This window comes from Diceros bicornis, chromosome 19, assembly GCF_020826845.1.
Source record: "Diceros bicornis minor isolate mBicDic1 chromosome 19, mDicBic1.mat.cur, whole genome shotgun sequence".
In the NCBI taxonomy this organism is placed as follows: domain Eukaryota; kingdom Metazoa; phylum Chordata; class Mammalia; order Perissodactyla; family Rhinocerotidae; genus Diceros; species Diceros bicornis.
This window is the reverse complement of record NC_080758.1, coordinates 14,522,465-14,547,357: the sequence shown is the minus strand read 5'-3', so window position 1 is coordinate 14,547,357 and position 24,893 is coordinate 14,522,465. Positions and strand designations below refer to the sequence as shown.

The 24,893-nt window shown below is 49.4% G+C and overlaps 1 protein-coding gene across 3 annotated transcripts in view; it reads left to right on the top strand.

The window, feature by feature from the left end:
• Nucleotides 1-1,658: 1,658 nt before the first annotated feature.
• The window catches only part of EYA2 (EYA transcriptional coactivator and phosphatase 2), a 178,204-nt gene continuing 154,969 nt past the window's right edge, over nucleotides 1,659-24,893 (top strand). For 2 of the 3 annotated variants that reach the window (XM_058562106.1, XM_058562104.1), the window contains exons 1-3: nucleotides 1,659-1,767; nucleotides 14,899-14,944; nucleotides 18,355-18,497. In XM_058562106.1, the coding sequence (XP_058418089.1) occupies nucleotides 1,659-1,767; nucleotides 14,899-14,944; nucleotides 18,355-18,497 (298 nt within the window). Of the gene's footprint in view, nucleotides 1,768-14,898; nucleotides 14,945-18,354; nucleotides 18,498-24,893 lie in introns of those variants that run through there. The other variant, XM_058562105.1, reaches the window with a different exon arrangement.

Genomic DNA, 24,893 nt, shown 5'->3' with positions numbered 1-24,893 from the left:
ACTTCACTGTGGATACTGAAATTTGAATTTCACATGATTTTCACGTGTCATGAAATGATATCCCTCTGGTGACTTTTTTCAGCTATTTAAAAATGTGAAAGCTATTCTTAGCTCACGGGTCACACAAAATCGAATGAGAGGCTGGATTTGGATGGGCCAGAGTTTGTGTCAACCCCTGAACTAAAATGTTACAAACACAGGTGAAGCCCCGGGGTACCACTTCCCAAATTGCATCCCCCTGATACCCCCAGTGAGCCATTCTCCTGAAATTGGTGTTTATCATTCCTATACATACTGTTATCTTTTTATTGCTTGTCTGTGTCTCTAAGCAGTGTATATCAATATAATATTGATTTGTGTAGTTTGTACTTCATGGAAATTGTGTCATGCCTTGGCTACCCTCTGCCTCTTTGCTCAGTACTTTGACAATCTGTCCGTCATGCTGTGTGGAGCTGAGTTCAGTCTTTTTCAGTGCTGTATTGTATTCCATTGTGCACGCAGACTGCCTGTGGTAGTGAATGGCATCTAGATTGCAGCCTACTAAGTCCTTTCTTTACGTGTATCATCTCTTTTCATCTTCACTGTGACCTTGTCAGGTCACAGGTAACCCCCATTGTCCAGATGAGAAAACTTCTGACGTACAGCAGTGTGGTAACTTGCTCAAGGTAATGAGTAGCAAAACTGGAATTCGAATCCATTCCCTTTTCACGATGGAATCTGAGTTTATAACCACTTCACCGTCAATCAGTACGTTATGTTTTATTGACATAATGAAAATGGATCCTGCCAAGGATGACCTGGCGATGCTATGTGCTGTCAATCGACTTAGCCTTCCTCTGAGGCCAACTTGAGTCCATGTCAAACGTTACTGGCTGTAGTTTTGTCCTTTGAAAACTGCCGGGTGTGATATTGTGCACATTAACCAGAAACCTCATTTCCTAACCATGGTGGGGAGGAGTTTAGGAGAAACAAGTGCTGACATGGTGCAAGAGTTGGAAAAGTTTTCAGTGAAAAATGAGACAGACCAGGAAGACTCGTCCCTCTTCTCACCTGCTCCCCATAAGGTGTTATCAGAGTCGTGAGTGATTCGGGAGCTAGTGTTTTCTTTCTTGGTAGGGACCACAGTGATGGGCTGTGCAGGTTTGCCGCCTAAGGGACCTGTTAAATATTGCTGATGCCTTTTGAACCTTTCTCTTTCTGTACAAGTCACATCATGTCCGTTTTTCTCTTAACTGCAGTCAACTCCCATTTCTCCCCAAGCCTCTGGCTTTGGAGAATCCAGATCCAAGCTCTCCCTCTCTACCTGTTTCTCCTGCCTCTTCCAGGAAGTCTCCCTGGCTTGCTCCATCTCATTCAGATGACGTTAAAAACAGACCCAAATATAATTTTTTAATGGCAAAATATAGTATGCAGGAGGGGCACGTTTAAATCAAGTGGGCGGATTCTCCGGAGGGGAGCAAATACTTCATTTTAATTCCTCACTTCCCTTTGATGAAAAGTTTAGTGAATTTTTATTATGTAGAATTTATAAGACGGCTGGGTTTAGGTAATCAGCTTTAATATTTATACTCTTAGGGAAAGAAATAGGAATCATTAGTAAGCATGCATAATTAATGAATAAATTATATTTCCCTTTGTTTTCTTTCAGGTATAAGGAAATGCTAGAGCTAGTGATTTCACCCAGCCTCAGTGTCAACAGCGATCGTCCGGGGAAACTGAAGCTTAACTGCGCCGTCGCCGATGTCTGGACTCTGAGAGACGGAGCAGGTAGGCCTCCCGGTGTGAGTTTTGGTGGACCGGCGGTGGTCCCTGCTCACCCCGCTGAGTATGTAAGGGACTGATGGCCTAGACATGCGTCCTTTCAGAAGCACTGCCGTTATGACAGATTTTCCCCCCCCGTTTGGATTGTTGCCTCTGGACCAAAACTTTGGTTTCGTTGCAACAATTTTGTGTAGTCATTAGAGGTAAAAGTGTGCTCATTTGTGTTCTGAACTTCCCGTCTTGGTCTCCAGTTCCAAGAAACGCTGACACCTCCACAGGCCGTAGTCAGTTTCGGGTGTGTTCCAGGCCCGGCCCTGGGCGTGTCTGCGGGGCCTCAGTCTCCAGCTGCGAGTTCCCTCGGCTCCGTCTGGCCGTCGCCACATCCAGGCAGGCGTCTTGTTTACGGGGTTTTGACTCTGGGACAAGAACTCATCTGCCTGTTGCTTTCAGGTCGGGTTGGAGTCAAGGAAGCAGAGGAGAGTTAAGCTTTTTAAAAAATTATTGGCAAATGATGCAGCCGGACTAGTTTTCGCTAGAACAATCCCAGCTATTGTTTGCTCTGTTTGGGATTTGTCAGCCTTCCTGGTAGAGCTGGCGTTAACAAAAGGCATTTGAGCTATTATGTTTAACCATTGGGCTTAACCCTTTATTCGGCCGACTTTGGGATTTGCTGCTGGTGTTCTGGAACCCGAGGCTGTCTTTCCTTCGCTGTGTTTGGCACCCGCTCATGGGCACAAATGCCCCGTAACTGTCGTGGAAAACCGGAGAGACATGTGTCTAGTCGAACCTAACATCGCAAGGAATTTGCTTTCAGCAGCTCCGGGGTTCCGGGAGTAATTATTGCTGTCACCAAGACGGTGACATTTCCCTCGCATGCTGGTAACGAAGCTGGAACAGCCAAGAGGGTCTGGGCTCCCGTGCCAAAACCACATGGCAGAGAACACACCCTCGTTCTTCCTGCCTTTGGAGCATCCATGTAAACCACCCTGGGCTCCTGGGGAGTTTGAGAAAATGTATCGAGCCCTGTTCAAAGACAGTCGTCCTTTTCTTTCTGAGTAGAGGCACACGCCGACTTAAGATGTCTTCATTTCAGAGCCAGTGGAGATAGGAGAAGGCATGGACTGTCGAGTGAGGAAGATCCATGTCAGAATCCCAGCCCCACGGCTTCCCAGCCAAATGGTCTTGGGCAAATTCTTTAACCTTTCTGAGCCTCGGTTTTGTCACCTGTCAAATGGGGGCATAATCATGACCCACGTCATAGGGTGCTTATGGCAAGGATTAAATGACTTGATGTATGGAAAGCCCCTGGCACACCACGGGGGGCATGGTGCACCAGTTAAACTTATTATTCCATTGTCCTTCTCCTCTGAATCAAATAACCACAGTGAATTCAAAACCACAGTTGCAAACTGGCAGCTCATAGCCAAGTCTGACCCTCAGGTATGCCTCTGTTTGGTTTATACCATGTTTTAAATAAAAGTGAACTTGTAAAAATCGGGCGACTTCACATAATAATCTGGGTTTCTCTTGAAATGCTGAATGCTTTAGAAACGCTGGGCCCACCTTCCCACCTGGCTGCCACTAGTGGGCGCTGAGGGGCACTGTCCTTTAGATGAGTCCCTGCCTCTTGTCTTTAATTTATGTGAGCACATACTTAGTGCCAGGCCCTGCTCAGAGCAATATGTATCTAGATTCATCCTCCTCCATCACCGTCAGAGCAGACACTTGGCACTTGCTATGTGTCGGGCATTAACAAATTAACTCATTCAATTCCCACAACTCTGAGAAGTGGATACTGTTACTAACCTTTTTACAGAAAAGGAAACTGAGGCACAGAGAGGTTAAGTGGCTTGATCCAGATGACACAGTTAAGTGGTCGTCAAAATTTGAACCTGGGTAGTCTGACTCTGAAATCTTCTCCTCATCGGGACTGGGCTGCTTCTCCTTGAATTATTAGATTCCTGTTACATTAGGAGCCCATTTTACAGATGGGTAAGTTGAGGCATGGGGGAGTTAAGTAACCAGCCGAAAGTCACATGACTCATGGCAGGGCCGGGAATCAGACCCAGGCATTCCACTCCAGAGTCCCCTCCTCTAAACTCAGCAGTCACTTCTGCCGAGATCTTAATAGTGTCCAGACCCCAGATGCCCGTCCCCCACAGTGGTGGCACCCACAAACACACTGTCTCTCTCCTTTTTTTGTGACTGGGAGCTGTCCGCGCCCTTTCCATTTCCCTGGAGCAAGCTGGCTGCCAAGGGGAAGGCTTTGGGGTGGGAGCGATGGGGCAGAGAGAGGTTGCTCCCAAATTCAGAGCAGGTGGGGCCGCAGGGTCAGGTTACACACACACACACACACACACACACACACACTCACTCACTCTCTTTTCCTTCTCTCGAGGTAGGTGTGGGCTCCGGGACTCTGCAGGAGACGTTCCACCCTGGCTGTGGCCTCAGGGGCCAGGCTCGGCTGCCCTTCCTGCCTGGCCTCCTGCTCTGCCTCCTCCTGGGCCCTTCGCTCTGTTACAGAGTCTTACTGAGTGACTGCAGGGCCCAGCTCCAAGCAGGACCCCAGGGAGGCTGAGCCACGGGGCCTACACCCCTCAGAGCGACTCTGGGGGGAACGTGGACCCAGAAAGCCCCCAGTGGCTCGCACTGCATCCACCTCTGCCTCTTACCAGTCGTGGGTCCCTGGATTAGTGGCCTCACCTCTTTGGAGTTCATTTGCCTCATCTGTTAAATGGAAAGAGTTATTCCACCAACCTCATAGAGCTGATGTGAGGCTGAGATGAGTTAAAACATGGAGACGACTTAGTGTTTTAAGAAAGGGTGGACTACGATCTGAATTCCTCCCCCCGGCCAGCAGGCTCCACTTGTGCATCCCTGCCAGCCTCTCAGACTCGTCTCCCCTGTCCCCTCTGCTCACGGGGCCCGGCCCCTGGCCTTGTCTCCTCTGCTCTCACTCACAAGCGTGGGTCAGCCCTCAGGGCCTTTGCACTTGCTGTGCCCTCTGCCTGGACCAGTCTCCCGCCCCCAGGCTCTGCAGGACCATCCCCTCATCCCTCAGTTCTCATCAGAGAGGTCTTTCCTAGTAAAAGTAACTGTCAGTTCACTCGTTCATTCATTCACTCAATAAATGTTTATTCGGCCACATGCCCAGTATTGTTTCAAGTACTAGAAAGAGAGCACAAACCCCCATGCCCTCCTGGAGCCTATGCTAGGATGCTGGCAGGGCAGGAGGCTGATGATAACAATAAATAAGCAAAATAGATAGCGTGTGGGATGGTGTTACATACTGTGGGTGGTGGGGGGAACAGCAGGAAGGAGGATAGGAATGCAGGGGCGTGGGTTGCCCTGTTTGGTTAGGGTAGCTAGGAAAGATGTCACTGGGAAGGTTACGCTTGAGTAAAGACCTGAAGGAGATGGGGGGGCACTTCATGACAACATGGAAGAAGAGCCTTATGAGCAGAGGAAACAGCAAGTGCAAAGGCCCTGAGGCAGCAGTGTTCCCAGAGCACTTGAGGAGCAATAAGGAGGCTGGTGTGGCTGGAGCCCAGGGAGCAAGAGGGCAGCGGGGCAGGTGAGGTCAGAGAGATAACCGGGGTCAGACTATGCCAGACTTTGTGAGCTGCTGTTAGGACTTTGGCTTCTACCCTGAGTGAGATGGGAGCCATCAGAGGGCTTGGAGCTGATGAGGGACGATCTGATCTACATATTGACAGGATCCCTCAGGCTGCATGTGAGAATGGACTGGGAGTGGGGACAGAATGGGAGACCAGTGAGGAAGGCGTTACAGTCACCAGGTGAGAGGTGATGGTGGCTCAGATTGGGGAGGGAGCGATGGAGCCGTGAGAAGGGGTCAGAGTCTGGATCAGTTTTGAGGGCAGAGCCCACAGAACACCCAGTCATGCTGTCCCGGGTCCTGTTTCATTTTCTTCATATTCCTTCCCTCTCCAGAAGTCGTGTGTTCGCTAGCTTGTTGTCTGTCTGTCTCCCCCACGAGAACGCAAGCTCTTTGCATTTAAAGATGTGAAGGCAACGTTAAATCCTACGTGTCCCCACTGCTGAGAGCAGGGTATGCACATAGTAGGGGCTTAAGAAGGACTTGTGGGATGAATGAAGACAAGACAAAGCACTCTGCAAGGCCACAGAACTGAACCACTGAGTGAGCACTGCCGTCCAGGAGCCCCGTGTAGTTTCACACCCCACAGCCTTTGCACATGCTGGCTCTCCCTGGATGGCCCTTCCTTTCCTCTTTTTTCCTGTGACAAATCCATTTCCCATTACCAGGTAATACATAAGTACACGATCCTTATAAAAACTTGAAATGTTAGGCCCATTCTTCTTTGCTGCATCCACCAATCTTCGTCTCTTCCTCCTTTCCCCAGAAGTAACCACTGTTATTGCATTTTGTGTGTGTTATTGAAGACCTTGCTCTATGCAATTACATATGTATAAATGTATATTGATATAATTTATGTAAATATATATTTATAAACATATATTTACTATAGAAATTATAGTACTGCTGGAAAAAACTTGAAACACAAAAGCTATCCTGCAATACGTGTTTTTTATAACTTGCTTTGTTCACATCAAGATGCAGTAAGTAATGATCTACCTTTTTCTTTTAACTGATATACCGCAGAATGTCTGTGCCCTCGTTTTGTCATTCCCCTGCGGATGAACACGGAGGCTATTTTTAATTTTTTGCTCTCACAAGCAGTGCTGCCAGGGGGATCGTCACACAAGCTGCTGTATGAAGATGTGCACTGTCTCTAGGGAAGATGCTGAGAGGTGGCCCTGCAGCGTCAGAGGGTTCCCTTCCCTTTCCTTTCTGCCTTACGAACTCCCCCTTATCCAGCATCGCCTGCTTGTGAAACCCCCTGAGCCCCTCCAAAGGGAGATTTGGTCGTTTCTCATTCATCCCGTCCTTTTTCCAATCATGCAGTCAACAAATTGTCCCCAGTGCCTGTCGTGTACGAGGCACTGGGGATCCGGCGGAGAACCAAGCCCGCCCACTGCCCGCCTTCAGGAACTTTGCATCCTGACGGTCACTCTGCTCCCAGGGGCACTTTTTGTATCTCTCCGTGGTCACTGCACGTCACATCTTACAGGGTTTGGGCTCAGCTTGGCCACATGTGTATCCCAGCCCTGTCACTAGCTCACTGTGTGAACCAGGGCAAATTCCTACCCCTCTCTGAGCCTCAATCTCCTCGTCTAGATAATGAGGATTGTGTTTGCTGAGTGTGTTTGTTCAGTAAATAGTTCCCGAATGCCTGCCGTGGGCCAGCCCCTGGTGCAGGTCCAGGAAAATATAACGTGAACAAGACAGACAAGTCCCCCCTCCCACAGCTTGTGTTCTAGTGGAAGAGGCAGGTACTGAATTTTTTAACAATTAAGAGGTTTCAGACAGTGGTGATTTCTCTGGAGAAATCAAGCGGGAGTGTGATGGAGGCTGACCTGTGTGCGGGCCAGTGGTTAGGAAGGCGTGAGGGTGATGATGTTAAAGGCTTTACAGATGCTCCATGCTTAGAAAACACTCAGGAGAGGTTAGCTGTGTGTCTCTCCCTCTTCAATGTGCACAGAATCACCTGGGGACCTTGTTAAATTGCAGATTCTGGTCGAGCCTGAGAGTCTGCATTTCTAACAAGCTGCTAGGTGATATGCCGATGCATTTGGTCCACCAGCCACTCTAAGTAACAAGGTGCTAGCTCTGTAGTTCTCAAATTCTCTTGTGTATCCAAATCACCTTGGAAGTTTCGTTAGCACATAGATTGCAGGGCTCCGTCCCCAGTATTTCTGATTCTGTAAAGGTTTCGGCTGGGGCCCAAGAATCTGCATTTCTAAGTCCCGGGTGATGCTGCTGGTCCGGGGACCACACTTTGAGAACCAGGCTCCATTGCTGGTGTTAAACCTGGCTGCACACCTCCTGGGAAATTTTAAAAATTTTTTTAATGCTAATGTCCAGATCCCACACCCAGAGAGTCTGATTTAGTTGGTCAGAAGCATGACCCAGGCGATGGGATTTTTCAGAGCTCTCCAAATGAGTTTACTGTGCACCCAAGGTTGAGAACTGTTGTTCTAGATGGTGAATTCCTCCAAGACAAAGACAATTTTTTATCCCTATATATGTATTTAAATTTCTGTTTCTAATTAGCACACAGCTCAGTGCATGGCTCATAGTAGATCCTTAAAAATTATTTATGGATGGATGGGTAGATAGATTAATGGATGAATGGGTAGAGGATGGATGGATGGAGGATGGGTGGATGGATGGTTGGGTGGATGGGTGGATGGGTGGATGGATGGAGGATGGGTGGGTGGATGGATGGGTGGATGGATGGATGGATGGATGGGTGGATGCAGGATGGGTGGATGGATGGAGGATGGGTGGATGGATGGATGAGTGGGTGGATGGATGGGTGGATGGATGGATGGATGGATGGGTGGATGGATGGATGGGTGGATGGATGGATGGAGGATGGGTGGATGGATGGAGGATGGGTGGATGGATGGATGAGTGGGTGGATGGATGGGTGGATGGATGGGTGGATGGGTGGATGGGTGGATGGATGGGTGGATGGGCGGATGGATGGATGGGTGGATGGAGGATGGGTGGATGGATGGATGAGTGGGTGGATGGATGGGTGGATGGGTGGATGGATGGGTGGATGGATGGATGAGTGGGTGGATGGATGGGAGGATGGATGGGTGGAGGATGGATGGATGGAGGATGGGTGGATGGAGGATGGGTGGATGGATGGAGGATGGGTGGATGGATGGACAGGTAGATAGGTGGGTGGGTGGATGAATATAGAGTGGTCTTGAGGAATCACAGATAACTTCAGATTGATATTGGCTTTGAATCCTTAGTCACGTTTCCTTAACTTCCCCATGCCTCATTTTCCCCATGCCTCATTTTCCGTATCTGTAAAGTACAGATAATAACTTCCTCATTGTGTTGTTATGGGGAATAAAAGAGATAAGACTCATGCAGTCCTTAGCACAGCGCCTGGCTTGTAGGAACCACTTGAGAAATATTAGCTATGGTTCATTGCTATTCAAGGGCAAATTGGATTTGAATTGTATCCCATCTTCTGGAAGGAGGGAGAAAAAGTTACGGAAGTAAGGAAGCAAAGCTGAATAGAAAATTATTTTCTCTTAAAATGCAGAGATGTTTTGCAGAAGCCAAGCCTATAATCCCATTAAGTGTTTCCTGGGAGAGGTGAAACCACTGCCCCATGGAACAGGCCGGGCTGTCTGTCCTCTTCTCTCCCTGCCTGCACCTCCTCTGCCCGGGGTGTGACGAGGTCTGATTTTCAGTTTCAGTCTCTCCGGTTCCACCTGGGCTGGCAGATCTTCATTCGTTTCATCCAAGCCAGGTTGAGCTGCCCAGAGCTTTGCCAGGCCCTGACCTGGGGAGACACAGATGAGCGTCACCTTTGCCACCTTGAAGCCTTTCTCAGCTGGTGTCTTGGGGGCCTTCCCACCCAGAACGACCTCTACCTGCACGGAGCAGAAATCACACTGTGCGGGGGATTGGTACAGTGTAAAGGAAATTGCCAGTCCCCTCTTTATGAGAAAGGCACTGACTGTTATTAATATCTAGCCCTCCACAGGTAAAGAACTTTCACCTGTGGCTGTGTCTCACAAACATCACACATTCTCAAGGCACTTTCTGCTGCATATTCACACCACGTATAAGGTCGCTTGCTTATTAATTTTCTTTAAAACAACTCCCTTTCAATAAATTCATTTTAAAAGGAGAACTTAACACAAGTTCCAGAAATGAAAAGTTATGACATTGACAGTCTTGTTATGATTCTAATATGCATTACAATAAATTTGTGATGATTTAAATAGAAGTGTGTATTTACACATCCTATAAAATCCTCTGGGATAGTTCTGGAATGTGCCAGCCTATTCCTTTCAGTCCTGAGGAACACCCCCACAATGGACAAATGACTGATTCCCTGTCACAGAGCCACTCAGTGAGAGTCGAAATTGGGGTGTGCCCTTCTGGACTCCTGTTACAGTGCTCCCTCCTCCTGTCGCTGTCCCTGCGTTGGGAGCAGTTTAAGCCACTCACTCGAGGGAGATGAGCTGCTACCTTTCATGGCACAGACCTGCCTCAAGACACCACACACTAGAAATTGTCTCGTCACACAGGGATCAGTTAGAAGTGGCCCCTGGGATCCAATTAGGCAACATAATAGCAGTTGCTGCTCTCAGAATCATTAGCTTCTTAATCCTCCCAGTGAGAGGTAAAAAAAAGTGTGAACATTCAAATTGGGCTCACAGATTTAAGCAGTTTAAGCAAGGGCCCCGGGAGAATGGGAAGGTAATAATAGCTCCTGTGTGTTGAGCGGTTACTACTCGACAGGTACCTGTCTGTGTAATCCTTGCAGCAGCCCTGGAGGGGGCGGGGGTGGGGTATGAGATATTGTCTCATTTTGCGGATGTGGAAACCGAGGCTCAGAGAGAGGAAGTGATGGGCACAGGGTCACACAGTTGTATTGCAGCAGAGTCAGGATTTGAATTTGGGTTTAACCCCTTAAGCCCTTCTGCTTTCTTTGGAAAGAACGTGAAGTTAATAAATCACGAGACTCGGGTTGTAGATCTGGCCCGCAGCAGGTGCAGGATAAACGTTTGTTGACTGCATGAATGGATGAACCAAGTGCGTGTGTCCCTGGGCAAGTCACTTCACACATCACACACACACAATCACACTTAAGTGTGCCCTCACATACAGACCAGCTTTAGTTCCTCAGATTAAAACTGGACCTTATGCTTTGCTGATTTATATCCCCTTCTTGTCCCCAATATGCGTTTGAGCTTGTGACCTCTGGAATGGAGATTTATTTTTGAACCCAGAATTGTGATACTTTTTAATAATTTGCAGTTATTAGCCCGTGTTCTAAACTCTCGCTACTTCAAGTATGGTTTCCAGACCTGCTGCGTCGGCATCACCTGGGGGCTTCCTTGACCTACAGACTCCAGTCTGCATTTTAACAAGCCCCCAGGCGTATCCCGTGCACGGTAAGGTTCCAGGTGCACTGCTCCGTACAACCCGCTATCTTCCTTTGCACTTTGTTGTAATTGTCATTAAGTACTTATTTGTGTAATTATTTGTTTGCCATCCTCTCCCCCACTAGACAGGAAGCCCCATAAGGGCTGGGACTCGACTGCTTTTGCTCACTAGTGTCACCCAGTTCCTAGCACATGCCCGGTACGTGGTAGGCAGCAAATGAATGAATGAATGAGCTCATCCAGATGCTCTGGCCGTCTGTCTAGCTGATCCTACTCCCTTCGCCCATAGGGAGCTGGGGAGGAAGAGGAGGCTTAGGGTTTTAAATTCAGAAGTAAATGGAGGAGGCTCTGTGCCCCTCCCCACTTGAGATTAGCTGCCCCGTTTTATGTGCTAGCCACCTCCTCCAGAGACGTGTGGAGAAGCTTGGAGCAAATAGATTTGGCCGTGTTGAGTCAGGTCACTAAGGCTGCTTTCACCACTGGCAACGTGGGTATAAGTTGCCGTCTGTGACTCCTCCATTGACCTGAACCTCGTCCATCATGGCAAGTTCGGTGGCACTGACAAGGTCGAGAACAGGAAGCTGCGGTCCATGGGAAGTCCATCTCCATCTACCAGGCACCAGATCCCACCACTTTGAGGGGGGGCGATGCTGCTGCTGAATATGGTGTCCTCACCGCGCTGAAGATGCTTGGAGCTCCCTTGAAGAGTGGAGTCAAAGGGTCATGTGCCCCTTGTGCTGATGGCCCCATGTTTGTGATGGAGTGACCGTGAGAAGTATGACCACACCCTAGATTGCCAGCACGCATGCCGCCCCCCCCCGCCTGCCACCAGCACCAGGGTCTGTGACACTTGGCATCATGGAGGGACTCATGACCATAGCCACACCCTCTCTGCCCCTCTGGCGAGCTGTGGTACGATGGCCATGCTGTGTCCAGAGCATCTGCCTGCATCCAGTGGTGCTGCCAAGGCTATAGGCAAGATCATTCCTGAGTCACATGGCCATGTCTCCGCCCTCAATGTGTCTGTCTGGCTCTGACCTGCCATCTGGAGAAAGCTGTCAAACACAGTGGCATCTGAAAGTGGTGAAGTGGGCATCCGGGGGGATCACTGAAAGACGTCCTGGGCTGCGCTGAGACCAGGGTGTCACCTGCCACTCCAGCAGTGCGGCCCACTCCTCCACCTTCCACAGTGGGGCTGGTGTTGCCCCCACAGCCGCTGTGTCAGGCCCACTTCCTGGTGTGCAGGCGATGTGCCGCTCCAACTGCAAGTGGGCCTCCTGGTCCTCGTGACCTCTGAGGACTAACAGCCCTGGACCATGGACCACAGCCAGAGCACCAGAGGGAGAGAGAGGCTCTGTGCTCCTGGGGAGCCCCTGCCCCACCCCTGCACCCAGAGCACTGAGCATCCGCATCCTTGACACAACCCCCGACAGGATTCTCAATGAGGTCTGCACCGTCCTCACCAGGGAAACAGGAAGAAGGAAGGATGGGGGGGGAGGAAGGAGAATAATGGGAATAATGCACCCATTTTCCAGGTTCTCAATTCCCCCAAGTCTCCTAGATGAAAAAGTAAAATGTGATACCAGTTTTTTTAAAAAGATAAAAGCCTGTGTTTTTCAGAAGTCACACAATCTGCAAACAGAAAAGCTCTTTGACTGAAGGCCTGTTTCTCACTTGCACAGTCTTCCCAGGGGTGGCTGGGGTGGGAGAGGGAGACGTTATAGGTCTGCACGGCAGGAGAGGGAGGCCTGCCCGTGTGGGAAGGCAGGTCACTCAACAATTCAGAGGAACAGAGGAAGCCAGAGTGAGCGAACATGCAAATCCTGGCACGGAGGGGCAGGACGCTGACTTCAGATTTATAGGATGCCAGGTTAATCGGAGCCCATAGGAATGTTTCCATAGATTTAGATTTTTATGAATATTTACATATTTATTAAAGGAAACATATTCCAAATGTTTAATTCAGTAACTTATGTATTACTAAACACACTCAAATCAAGGCCTTAACCAGTAATGAGACTGCAGCTGCTTCACTCTCCAGGCCTGGAGGAGATGGAGAAGGGGATGCGGGAGGCCCTGCCTGGGGCTGCAAACCCTGAGTAGGGAGATGAGCATTGAGTGAGCACCTGCTGTGTGCCAGGGGCGTTAGACCACTGCCGTTCCAACTTTCTTTTTAATCGGATGCATAGTAAGAAATATGTTTTTATACCGCCATTCAGCACACACACACACAAAAGACACACAGACAACGCATTCTTGTATTTATAACTGGAACAAAAGTTTCACACAATTGCTTCATACTGTGGACAATACATGCTGATATTGTCTGGTCTATTTTTTAGTTCTAGTCGTAGCTCTCTAAATGGACTTCGGGACTCCCACCCCCACCCCAGTGATTTGGGACTCGAGCAGAATTGACTCACCCCAGGGAAGGGATGTGGGACTCAATAGCCCTTGGGCTCAAGTCCCAGTTCCCAGGCGCACAGGCTGTGTGGCTTGAGCAAGGCACTCAGCCGTCCTCAGTTTCTCCATCTGTACGATGGGGATAATGACACTGCCTGCCTCCTAGTGTTGTCGTGAGGACCGAATGAGATCATGTGTATAAGCAGTTAATGCGGGGCCTGGCACATAGGGACCCTCTCAGTGGATGCTAGCTGCTATGACAATGACGATTGTCATTGTGGGCTGCAGTGTCGTGGTGGAGAAGACAAACTCCAGAGCCAGAACACCTGGGTTCACATCACAGATCCACCCTTATACCTGTGTGGCCGTGGGTGAGTTACTTAAACTCTCTGTGCCTCCAGTTCTTCATCTGTAGCATGGGGATGAGACTAGAACCCCCCTTGTGGGGTGAGGATGAGGATTACGATAGTTAACCCGGGTAACATATCTAGAAGAGAGCTTGGCTCGTAACAAGCGCTGGGTAAATGATGGGTATCATCATCATCGTCTTATTGAATCCTCATCCATCCTTGAGAGTTGAATACTTTTCTTCATTTCCCAGGAGGGAACTCTGAGGCCCAGAGACTCCAGGCAGCCTGCCCGCAGTCCCATTGCTCCGGAGTGGGAGTTGAGATTAAAGCTGGTCTGCTGAGCCGCCAGCTCAGGGGCGGAGAGAGGCTCGGAGCTCTGGGGCCTCGGGGCATTTCTCAGGAGGCACGAGGACACCCAGCCACTGCCCTCCGTCCCAGGGAGTGTGACCTGGCAATCAGTAGACACGTTATCTCGTATCTGCCAGGGCTCCACGGTGAGGACGTTGAGTTGTGTTGTTGAAAATGACATAGCACAAAATACTCCCCAGTGAACTGTCCATCTGTAAAATGATCCTCTCGCAAATGTCTCTCCCAGCTTAATTCTATCACCTTTTCATCACCCCCCGCATTATTGTCTCCCACTGGTGGTTGGATGCAGGGTGCCCGAGGGTACAGTGTATACAGGGATACAGTTGCATCAGGAGTTCGGGCCTCTTCCATCTCCTTGCTCCACACCCCAGCTGGAGCCTAGGAGATAATCCAAGATGTGCCCTCCCCTGAGTGCTGGGGCCAGCCCCACCTGAACCCCATGGACTGATTTTGGGAGCGAGGGGAGGAACATCAAGGTGATGTCACTGAAAGAAGGGAAAATGGGTGTTGGATAATCAAAGCCACCCAGTGCCGGCCATTCTGAGGTGCATGGGGTCGCCTTTGAGGCAGGGGGGAGAGTGGGTCCCCAGCTTGGGATTCAGGAAGCCTGGTTTAGGTGCCAGTAGTGCTGCTGTCCAGTCAGCTGACCTGGCTTAAGCACATCCGTTCTGTCCTTTGGCCTCAGTTTCTCCATCTGTAGAATGGGTCGGGGGGATGAATTCCCCTCTGATGTTTCAAGATGCTCTGTAGCATCTTTGCTTTATATGTATCCTTCGATTAGCACCTGGAGACAAAGCGCGCCCAGAAAGGGTTTTCGAGAGGGAGAGGGCTCAGATTGCTCCTCAGATAAGCTTTTGCGGTTGAGAAAGTCCCTGGCAGGAACTCTCTAAGTTTCTTCCCACTTCAGCTGGCGTCTAAAGTCACAACTTCTGCGGAACATCGCTCTGACAGCTACAGCCCTTCAACTTTTTCTCTTCCCCTCCAGGCATCACGGCGTCGGCCCCTCCGAGTGCGTCCCAGCTGTTCGAGCGGTGAGTACCGGGCCTTGTCTCCTCAGCTCTCTCTTTCTCTTTCTTGGAGGGCAGGGGCTCTGGCGCCGGGACTCCCCGGAGAGAAGTCCCAGCGCCAGCACTTACTGGCTGAGCGACCTGGAGCAACTGACTCCACCTCCCTGGCCTCAGTCACCCACTCTGGAGAAGGGGGACAATCATGATGCCTGCCTATGAAATGAGCTAAAACATGTAAAAAGCGCTTACAGTGGGGCCTGGATCAGTGTTCTGAGAGTGTTGGCTGTGGTTTTCTTCTTTCTTCGTTTTTTCAGTCTTTCCTTCTCTTCTTTCCTCTGATGAGACTCTTTCTCAATCCCTCTCTCCCTCCCTTCTTCCCTGTCTCTCCCTCCTGTCTTCCTCCTGCCTTTCCTCTCTCTCCTCTTCTCCCTCCCTTCTTTCTCTCCCTACCCCATCCTTCTCACTCTACCTCTCTCCTCCCTCCTTCCGTGCTTTCTTCCTGCTCCAGCACTCACCCAACACTCCTGGGTACCAAATCCCATACCGAGCCCCGGAGAGAAACGAGTGAGACACAGTCCCTGCCCTCCGAGAGCTTCCAATCTAGTGGGGGAGACAGACCAGTACATCAGAGATCGCAACACAGCGGGCGGCGTAAACGCTCCACCACAGGCATGCTCGGGGGCAGTGGGAGCTCGGTGACGGGCGCGGCTGACCCGGGGTCCCCCCGGTGCCTGCCCTCGGGGAGCTGCCAGTCTGCACCCTGCACATGAGAAGCCCTGGCTTTGGTCTGGCCGGACGGTCAGCGTGGCCTGGTCTGGATGATCAGCCCTTCCGTATTTGGACATGCTCCTCTCTTGACAACACTGGGGAAGCTGTTTATGAGGAACACACTTTCTCTGCCTTCATTTCCCTCCAGATGTTTTGGGGGTTGTTAGTAGCAACTGAGGTCTGTTAAATCTACTAACTTCTCTTTAAGGCCTCAGGGTTAGAGAGCTCCTCTGTCCTTTCTCTGGGTTTTCATTTGAGCCCCGTTTAATCCGAGTGGGTTAAATTGGTTTTGATGGGAAGCAGGAGTTGATCATCTCAGATTTCCACCTTCTGCTTCTCAGGACAGGTGTAAATTGGGAACATTTTCAAATAAGGTTCTCCTCTCAGCACTAAGTCCCGACGTACCGGCTGCATTTCCAGGCACCCCACAGAGCGGGAATATTGACTGATAAAACGCCTTCCAGGGTTGCTTCTGGCGTCTCCCACCCAAATGAGTTTTTTATGCATTTTGGAACAAGTTCCCTAACCCTTGATCACGGTAGTAGTCAAAAAGAAAGAGGGTATAAGAACATCTTTTTATAATTCCGTAAACTTTTGTGTCCGTCTCACACCTGCCATGAGGCTTCAGATGTACAAGGATCTCTGGGAAGGAAAAGGTTTTCACTAAAGTTATGTAACCACAATGCAATCAGACACAGATTTGGGAATCTCATTAACATTTGCTAGTAAACATGCTGGTTAGAATGGTTACATTTGGGGTGTCCAGTGCACATGGCGCTGGTGTCCAGGTATGTAATCCGCAGGATGAGAGGGCAGTGGTTAAGGGCGTGGCCTCTGGAGCCAGGGTTCAAAGTCTGCACCAGCTATGTGCTTTCAGTGTGTTACTTAGTCTCTCTCTGCCTCAGTTTTCTTATATGTAGAATGGGGATAGGAACAGTCACTGCCTCCCAGGGTTGTCACATTGTTATGAGGATTAAATGAGCCAGTCCACCTAAAGTCATTAGGACAGTGCCTGGCACATAACAGGCACAAGAATTGTTAGCTGTTTTTGTCACAAAGTGAAGTGGGCCCGGTAGAAACTGTTGCAGACAGAGTGTGACAGTCTAAAGAGGTGGCCACTACTCAAATCCAGCTGATGGCATTACACAGGAGGACGAGAAGACAGACGCAGGCTTGCCAAAGAGCTTGCTAGGAAAGAGAAGGGGGAAGTAAGGAGCACGTGTGTGTATGTGTGTGTGTGTGAGAGAGAGAGAGAGAAACCACCTGGTTTTAAAATATTGGTGATGAATTCAAATAAAAATAAATAAATAACTGTACTGGCCAAAGAAATTCTATCCATAGACCCATGGACTGTGTGTGGCCCCTGGGCCACCATCTTGCCCTCTTCCTATTAGAAGAGCCCACCTTGACTTCATTTATCGCTGCCTGCGAGACTGGGTCAATTTCCGTCCTATAAATGAGAAGCAGCAAAGCTTCATGGTTCCAAGTGTGGGCTCTGGAGTCAGGCTCCTGAGGTCAAGTTCAAGATTTCCCACTTTCTAGCTGTGACTTCGGGTTTCTTCATCTCTAAAATGAGAGTTATAAAAGCCCCCACCCCAGAGAGCTGATGTGAGCGTCTGATGAGATTTCATGCACACACTAGGCCTGAATGACACAATTCCCAGCCCGTGGTGAGAACACAGTGATCGGTGGCAGTCATTATATTACAGATGTCTTAGGTAAGTCGCCCTTCGAACCCCAGCCCCTCGTGGAACCTGTTATTCACCATGGAGTCAGAATCCATTTGAGTTCTTTGGTTGCAAGTAACAGAAATGGACTCCAGCTGATGTAAGCCCAAAAGGACTTTTTTGGGGAAGAGTTGGAGTAGCTCCTAATGTAAGTGAAAGTGGACTAATCCGGCCTCAAGAAAGACCAAGAACAGGACGGCTTCTGGGATCCAAGCAATAGGAAGGAACTAAAAGACAGGCTCTTCAGAGTGTGGGTGTTGGGGTGAATTAGTCAGCCCAGGATTTAAATTCCCAGGGCAGAGTCTGATTGGCTGATCTTACATCATGTGCCCACCCCTTGGCCAAGAGCAGGGCATCTTGATTGACAGCCCTGCCAAGCTGCAATCAATTGGGAAGGTGTCTAAATTAGGATAGATAGTCAGGGTGGGATAGGCTATCCTGCAGGAATCAATAAACCGTGATCTCATGGCTTAACACAACAAACAACAACGGTTTGTTTCTCACTCACATAAAGTCCAATGTGGATCAGATGAGACTCTCCAGGGCAGCTCTCCTCCACAGGCTGACTCAGGATCCAGGATGTGTCCACGTTATGGCTCTGCCATCTCACCATGTGCCCTCCGCAGTTGCTGCCGAGAGAGGAGAGAGGGCAGGAGGGTCACAGAGGATGGTTTTATTGGCAAGACCTGGGAGTGGCTTATACCTTCTTTTGGGCAGCCCCCAGTCCCATGGTGGAATCTGACGGCAAGGAAGACAAGAAATGTAATCTTCCTGGTGCCCAGGAAGAGGGAAAATGAAATGGGATTTGATGAACACGTAACTGGTCTCTGCCCTGAAAAGAGTAAATATCCAAAGGAAAATGGTGGTGTTGGTACCAAAATAACAGGGAAGGGATGCTTGGCTGTGCTTGGAGATTTCATCTTCTCTCCTTCCCTGCAGACCTTGCCCACGTATCCTGCCCAGTCAGCCTCCCTCCGCCATGGCAGCCTACGGCCAGACACAGTACAGTGCGGGGATCCAGCAGGCTGCCCCCTACACGGCTTACCCACCTCCAGCACAAGCCTATGGAATCCCTTCTTACAGTGAGTACCAGACCAAGCTCTTGCTTTCCCCCAGGGTTCCCAACATCATGGTCTTTACTCTGCCCTATTGCCTCAGTTAAATGCAGCCAGCCTAATTTTGGATTAGAGATAGAGGAGAAGGGCAGACACTTTAAATATAGTTGAAATTCTGCAGACTGTATCAAGTCCTCTTTTAATTGCAAGAATAAGAAAGTTAACCCAATCTGGCTTAGGGAAAACAGCAATTTGATTCACATACTGGGAAATCTAAGGGTACAACTGACGTCAGGTATGGCTGGATCCAGGTGCTCAAATGATATCAGGAGGAAGATGTCTCACTCCATCTTCAGATGTTTTCCTCTGAGTTGGCTTTACTCCCACACAGGTTCTTCCCATGTGGCAGCAAAGGTTGTGCCTATCAACTCTGGGTTTTCATCCTTTCAGCTCAGCACTCGCAGTGGAAGGGGCCCTGATCTTTCCCAGTAGTTCCACCGGAATCCCATGTTGACCTCATTGGCCCAAATTGGGTCACATGACAATGCTCAGAGCAAGGCAGGGAGGTGGGGGTGAGGGAGAGAAGGAGGCTGAAGCATATGGATTGTACATGAGGGAAGGATGGTTCTCTCGGAGGAAAACACAGTGGTGGCATAGAAGGAGGAGAAGTGGGTGCTGGGAAGGCAAAAACAACAGACCTGCAGACCTGGACTGTCAGAATCTTACTGCTAAGAACTGGAGACTCGGGGAGCCCGGCCCGCCATCCACTGCTCACCTGTCCCTCTGCATTAGTCAGGGTTCTCAGAGAAATGGAACCAATGGGATGGATGTAGATGCATATATCTCTAGAGAGAGATTTATCATAGGATTGGCTCACCCTATTATGGAGGCTGAGACGTCCCAAGATCTGCAGTTGCCAAGCTGGAGCCCAGGAGAGCCAGTGGTGTCATTTCTGTCTGAGTCCAGAAGCCTGAGAACCAGGAAGGCTGATGGTGTAAGTTCCAGTCCAAGAGCTGGCAGTCCCAAGACCCAAGAAGAGCTGACTTTTCAGTTCAAGCCTGAAGGCAGGGAAAAAAATCCGTGTCCCTGCTCAAGCACTGGGGCAGAGGAGTTTCTTCTTACTCAGCCTTGTTGTTCTATTCAGGTCTTCAACTGATTGAATGAGGCCCACCCACACTGGGGAGAGAAATCTGCTTTATGGAGTTTACAGATTTAAATGTTAATCTCATCCAGAAACACCCTCACAGACACACCTAGAATAACATTTGACCAAATGTCTGGGCACCCCGTGGCCCAGTCTAATCTAGTCAAGTTGGCACATAAAATTAACCATCACACAGCCTGTGGTTTTTATTCCTGCTATTTCCTCCCGTCTTAATTTATGTATCAACCAAAGCTCTTTTGGTAGCATATGACAAAAATCCAATGGTAATTAGATTAAGGAGATAAAGGAGTTCGTTGTAAACTTAGCTGAAAAATCTTAGGGGAGTGGCTTCAGGCAGGGTTGGATCCAGCTACTCAAACAATAATATCAGGAATTAGTCTCTGTGCTTCCCTTTGTGTGGGCTTTAATCTCAGGCAGTCTTTCCCACTGTGGTGCTGAAGACAGCCCTAGCAATTCCAGGCTCTAACTCCCCCCAAAAAGAGAGGCTCTCCTGTCTAGGACTTCCCGCACAGTCCCAGGGATTTCTCTGACTGGATTCCCATCGCCATCCCTGACCCAGACATTGGGGCAGAGAAGATGGAATGCTCTGGATGGCCACATTTGGCCACATATCCACCCGTGGAACCAGGAGTCAGATCAGGCTCACCCAAGAGAATTGCTCTGAATATGGAGAAAGTGTACATCAGGAGGGCTCCCCGAAGGAGGAGGGGCAGGGAGAAACCACAGACGGCCACGCAGACAGCTTTCCCATCCACCCGCATCCATGGCGTCCGGGGAAGAGAATATAGGATGGGAGGCAGGAGACTTACCTTCCAGACCCAGCCGCCGCTGACTCCTCCAGGCTTCAGTTTCCTCAACTGGAAAATCAGTACGTTCCTTTCGTCTTCCCAACTAGACAGTGTGGCTTGAGCGCAGAGACTGGACGTTGTGTTTTTTTCTCGCTCTTCTCCCTCCCTGCCTCTGCTTTGCTCTTTCATGGGTTCCCTCGTTCATTCAGCATGGGGTCACGTGCTGGGCGTGCAGGGGTCAACAAGCAGAGTGGGCCCTGTGCCTGCGGGGCTTACTGTCCAGAACAGAGGCTGACAAGTGAAAGCTGGTGGGTAATGTGGCCTTTGTGTTGTTTTTTAACCAGGAAAATATACTTGACATTTTTTAAATTAATTGCCAATTTTAAAACAAGAAAGGTTTACATAGGAATTCATGTTTCTAATGCCTTTAAAAAAACCAGATGATCGGGCAGCACTGGGCCCATATTTTTCGTGTCTGGAGGAGGTGGCTCTGAGTAGGGCTGTCCCCGTTAGCCTCGGTTCACCATGGTCCCCACCCAGCCCACATCACTTACTTGAATTATCTGCCTGTCCCCTGAAGACATTTGAGTTTGCAACCCTTGGCCTAGAGGGAGGAAAACATTTTTTTACTTTTTAAAATGTTATGTTATTTCAAATTATCATGCATGATGTAAAGGAAGAGAAGAAGGTCGTGAGAGAGAACAGAACAAGGAAGAATTAATTTAGGTTCGAGTGCCAGGGAAGGCCTTTTAGATGAGCGGCTGATCCAGCTGAGAACCGAGGGATGGCCGTGTGCAAGCGCGGGAGGGGGGGGCATCCCGGCAGAGGGCACCGCCTGTGGGAAGGCCCGGGGTGGGAAGGCATCTGGCAAGTCCAAGAAGCCGGGTGGCTGGAGCACAGTGGGGGAGGAGGTAGGAGAGGAGGGCGGAGCCTCAGAGGCCTGGGAAGGATTCTGGGTTTTATTCCAAGTGAAACAGAAACTCAATGGCAGGTTTATAAGCAGAGGGCTATATGATACAATCTGGGTGTTTTAAAGATGACTTTGGCTGCTCTGGGAGGTTGGGTTGGAGGGAAGCAGAGAAACGGGAAGGCCAGCTGGGAGGCTGATGAGGCCTGGAGTTGGGCGGTGGAGGGGGCCTCGGGCAGAGCAGTGGACGGACAGAAGCGGGCAGATTCAAGAGCAATTCGAGAGGTGGCAGTGACAAGTCCAGTGGGACATCAGGTCAGGCTTGGTAATAGTCACTGTCGTTGAGTTGCTGCCACCCATGGTTCTCAGTGCTCCGTGTCCAGTCGCTCTTTTAATCCCCCCCAACCCTACAAGGAAGTTCTCATCATTATCCTCTTCTGAGGGATAAATCAGTGCAGGCTCAGAGAGGGTAAATAACTCGCCGAGGGTCACCGCAGCTGGTGGGCGGCAGAGGTTGAATGAACCCCGGGCGGCCTGGCCCTGGAGTCCAAGCCCTTACCCGCCGAGCTCCCCCGCCCGAGCGTGCATTCCGTAAATCCCAGGGGATTACCTATGACAGGCCTTGGCCAACAGGTGTGAGCATCTTTGCTAACTTTCTGTCCCTCCTGTGCTGGAAGACCTGTGACACAACCACATATAGGTTACCCCGCCTGGCTGACAGCCAAGGAAAATGAAGCCCTTGTATTCTTGAGCATCAAAGAGAAACGTAACCCTGTTCCCAGACAAAACATGGCATCGGGTGGAAGTTACTCTGGTTCAAAGTCATTTTACGGTCTTAGTTACTGTCAGCGAGTCTGTGCCCTGACCAGACAGCGTAGGTGGTAGGAGAGCACGTCCTGGGGTCGCACCCCACCTCTGCAGCTGGTCCTAAGACCCTGGGCAAGCCACCTCCGTTTCCGCGTTCATACGATGGGAGTGATACTAAGTCTGGCCCTCCTCACAGTTGTTGTGAGGATTAAATGAGATCGTCTCCTTCAGAGGTCAGCTACCTTTCTCTGTAAAGGGCCAGATAGTAAATATTTTCGGCTTTGTGGGCTATACGGTCTCTGTTGCAGCTGTTCAACTCTGCCACTGTAGTGTGAAAGCAGCCAGACGCTGTGTAAACGAATGGGTGTATCTGTGTTCCAATAAAACTTTATTTACACAAACAGGCAGTGGCCAGGTTTGGCCCCTGGACCTTACCCCTGATCTATATGAAGGGCTTAGCTCACAGGACCTGGCCCAAGGGACATGTTCGATCAATGCAGCAGAAGCCAGGCTGCCACACACCCCCGGAGTGTCCGTGTCACTGGATAATGACAGGTGGGATGAAAAGCCATTTCCCTCACATATGCCTGTGCCCGAGCAAGCAGTGTTTGCTCATTGTCTGGACAAACCCTGTTGAATCTTGTTAGGAAATGTTTCTCATTGCTTCTTGGCAGGTAGTAGTATTACCCTTGTTTAAATAGCTGCAGGGAAGTAACACAATTGAGCAAACTAGAGGCAAGGAGGTTAGGAGTACTGAGCACTTTTTCTGTCAATTTATTATGCAACATTTAAGACATATGTAAAAACATAAAGAATAATAAAACAAACCGTCATGAAGTGACCATCCAACTTAAAAAATAAAGGGAGGTATAACTCCCTTTCTTCTCAGAGACACCCACACCCGTGCATTTGGTGTTTATCATTCCTGTGCATTTCTTTATGTAGAACAGGGGTCAGTAAACGTTTCCTGTGAAGAGCTTGATAGTAAATACTTTACAGAAAGTAGTGGTTTCTGTGTTGGTTTTGCAGACCATACAGTCTCTATTGCAACTACTCAAGCTGCCATTGTAGCTCGAGAAAAGCCACAGATAATACATAAATGAGTGGTATGTCTGTGTTTCAATAAAACTTTATTTACTAAAACGGGCAGCAGGTCACATTTGGCCCCTGGCCTTGGCTTGTCAACCCCTGATATAGAGAATTATTTTGGGTGTTTGTGGAATGAAGGAATGCCCAGAATATCTCCACTGTTGACATGCTTTCTGAAAGGCACATGCTAACTTGAGTGTTTCCGTGAGCTAAGACAGCAAAACCTGTAGGGAGTTCCTGAGCATCTGTGGAGGCCTCATTCTCTTTGCCACAGAGATATTCAGGAGAAATTCTTGGGGAGGAGGAGATCTGATGCAGTCAGACTGTCCCCAAATTCACCGGATTTCCTTTGAACTCAATCTCTTAGAGCAGTGCTTCTCGTCTAGGGTAAAAGACCAATTGTTTTCTGCTTTTTAATTTCTAGTTCATCATGGACTGATACTTTGGTAAAATGCAATAAAAATGAATTACTAGAAAAATGAAATTAAAGTAACAAAATAGAGGCCAGCCCAGTGGCGTAGTGGTTCAGTTGGCATGCTCTGCTTCGGCAGCCCAGGGGTTCGCAGGTTCGGATCCCGGCACGGACCTATGTACCGCTTGTCAAGCCATGCTGTGGCGGCGTCCCATATAAAGTAGAGGAAGATGGGCACGGATGTTAGCTCAGGGCCAGTCTTCCTCAGCAAAAAGTGCAGGATTGGCATAAACATTAGCTTAGCGCTAATCTTCCTCACAAAAAATAAAAATAAAAAAATAACAAAACAAAATGATACAAAATAGAAGCCCAGAGATATGACCTTAGATGTCACAGCAATGTCACATTGCTATGAAATTTTCTAAATGCTTACTTCTCAGTTTCTGTACATTCTCGTCATGAGCTGGTGACTGGTCTGTGGTCCACAATCTGGGCAGCCCTGATTTACAGGACTAAGCCTTCCATGTGCCTGCCATGTTCTCTCTCCTTTCTCACGAATTGGAATTTTATGATCCAACTTCAACAAACAAAAGGAGAGGTGAAAAACTTTATTTTGTTTTTTTCCATATTCGTCCGTTTGGCAGATGCTTACTGAGCACCTACTGTGTGCCCAGCAGTGAGCTAGGTGTGGGATGCCATAGTGGACAAGACAGGCCCTGCCCCCCTGGAGCTTTCAGCCTAAGGAGGGAACAGATGGTAAACGAATGAACTTGATGAGTGCCATGAAAAGACCTGGGTGCGACGGAGGGGGTCAGGGGAGGCCTTTCTGGAGAAACAACGTTTAAGCTGAGAAATTGAGGATGAGAAGGCACTAGCCTGGCAAAGAAGGGGGTGGGAGGTAGTGCATTCCAGGGCAGAGAGAACAGCATGTGCAAAGGCTTCAAATCTAAATATGTATTCTTGCAGTTTTGTCTGCATCTATTTAAAATGAAAAATGTACGTACCCTTTGACTCAGCAATTCCACTTCTTGTAGCCAACCTGGACAGGCATTCTAACACTGCATGAGGAGGCACATCCGTTCCATCATGGGCTGTGATAGCAGAAAAATTGGAGGGCCAGCCCCGTGCCCAAGTGATTAAAGTTCCACATACTCTGCTTTGGCGGCCTGGGTTCGTGGGTTCGGATCCCGGGCACAGACCTACAGCACTCATCAGCTGTGCTGTGGAGGCGACCCACATGCAAAATAGAGGAAGA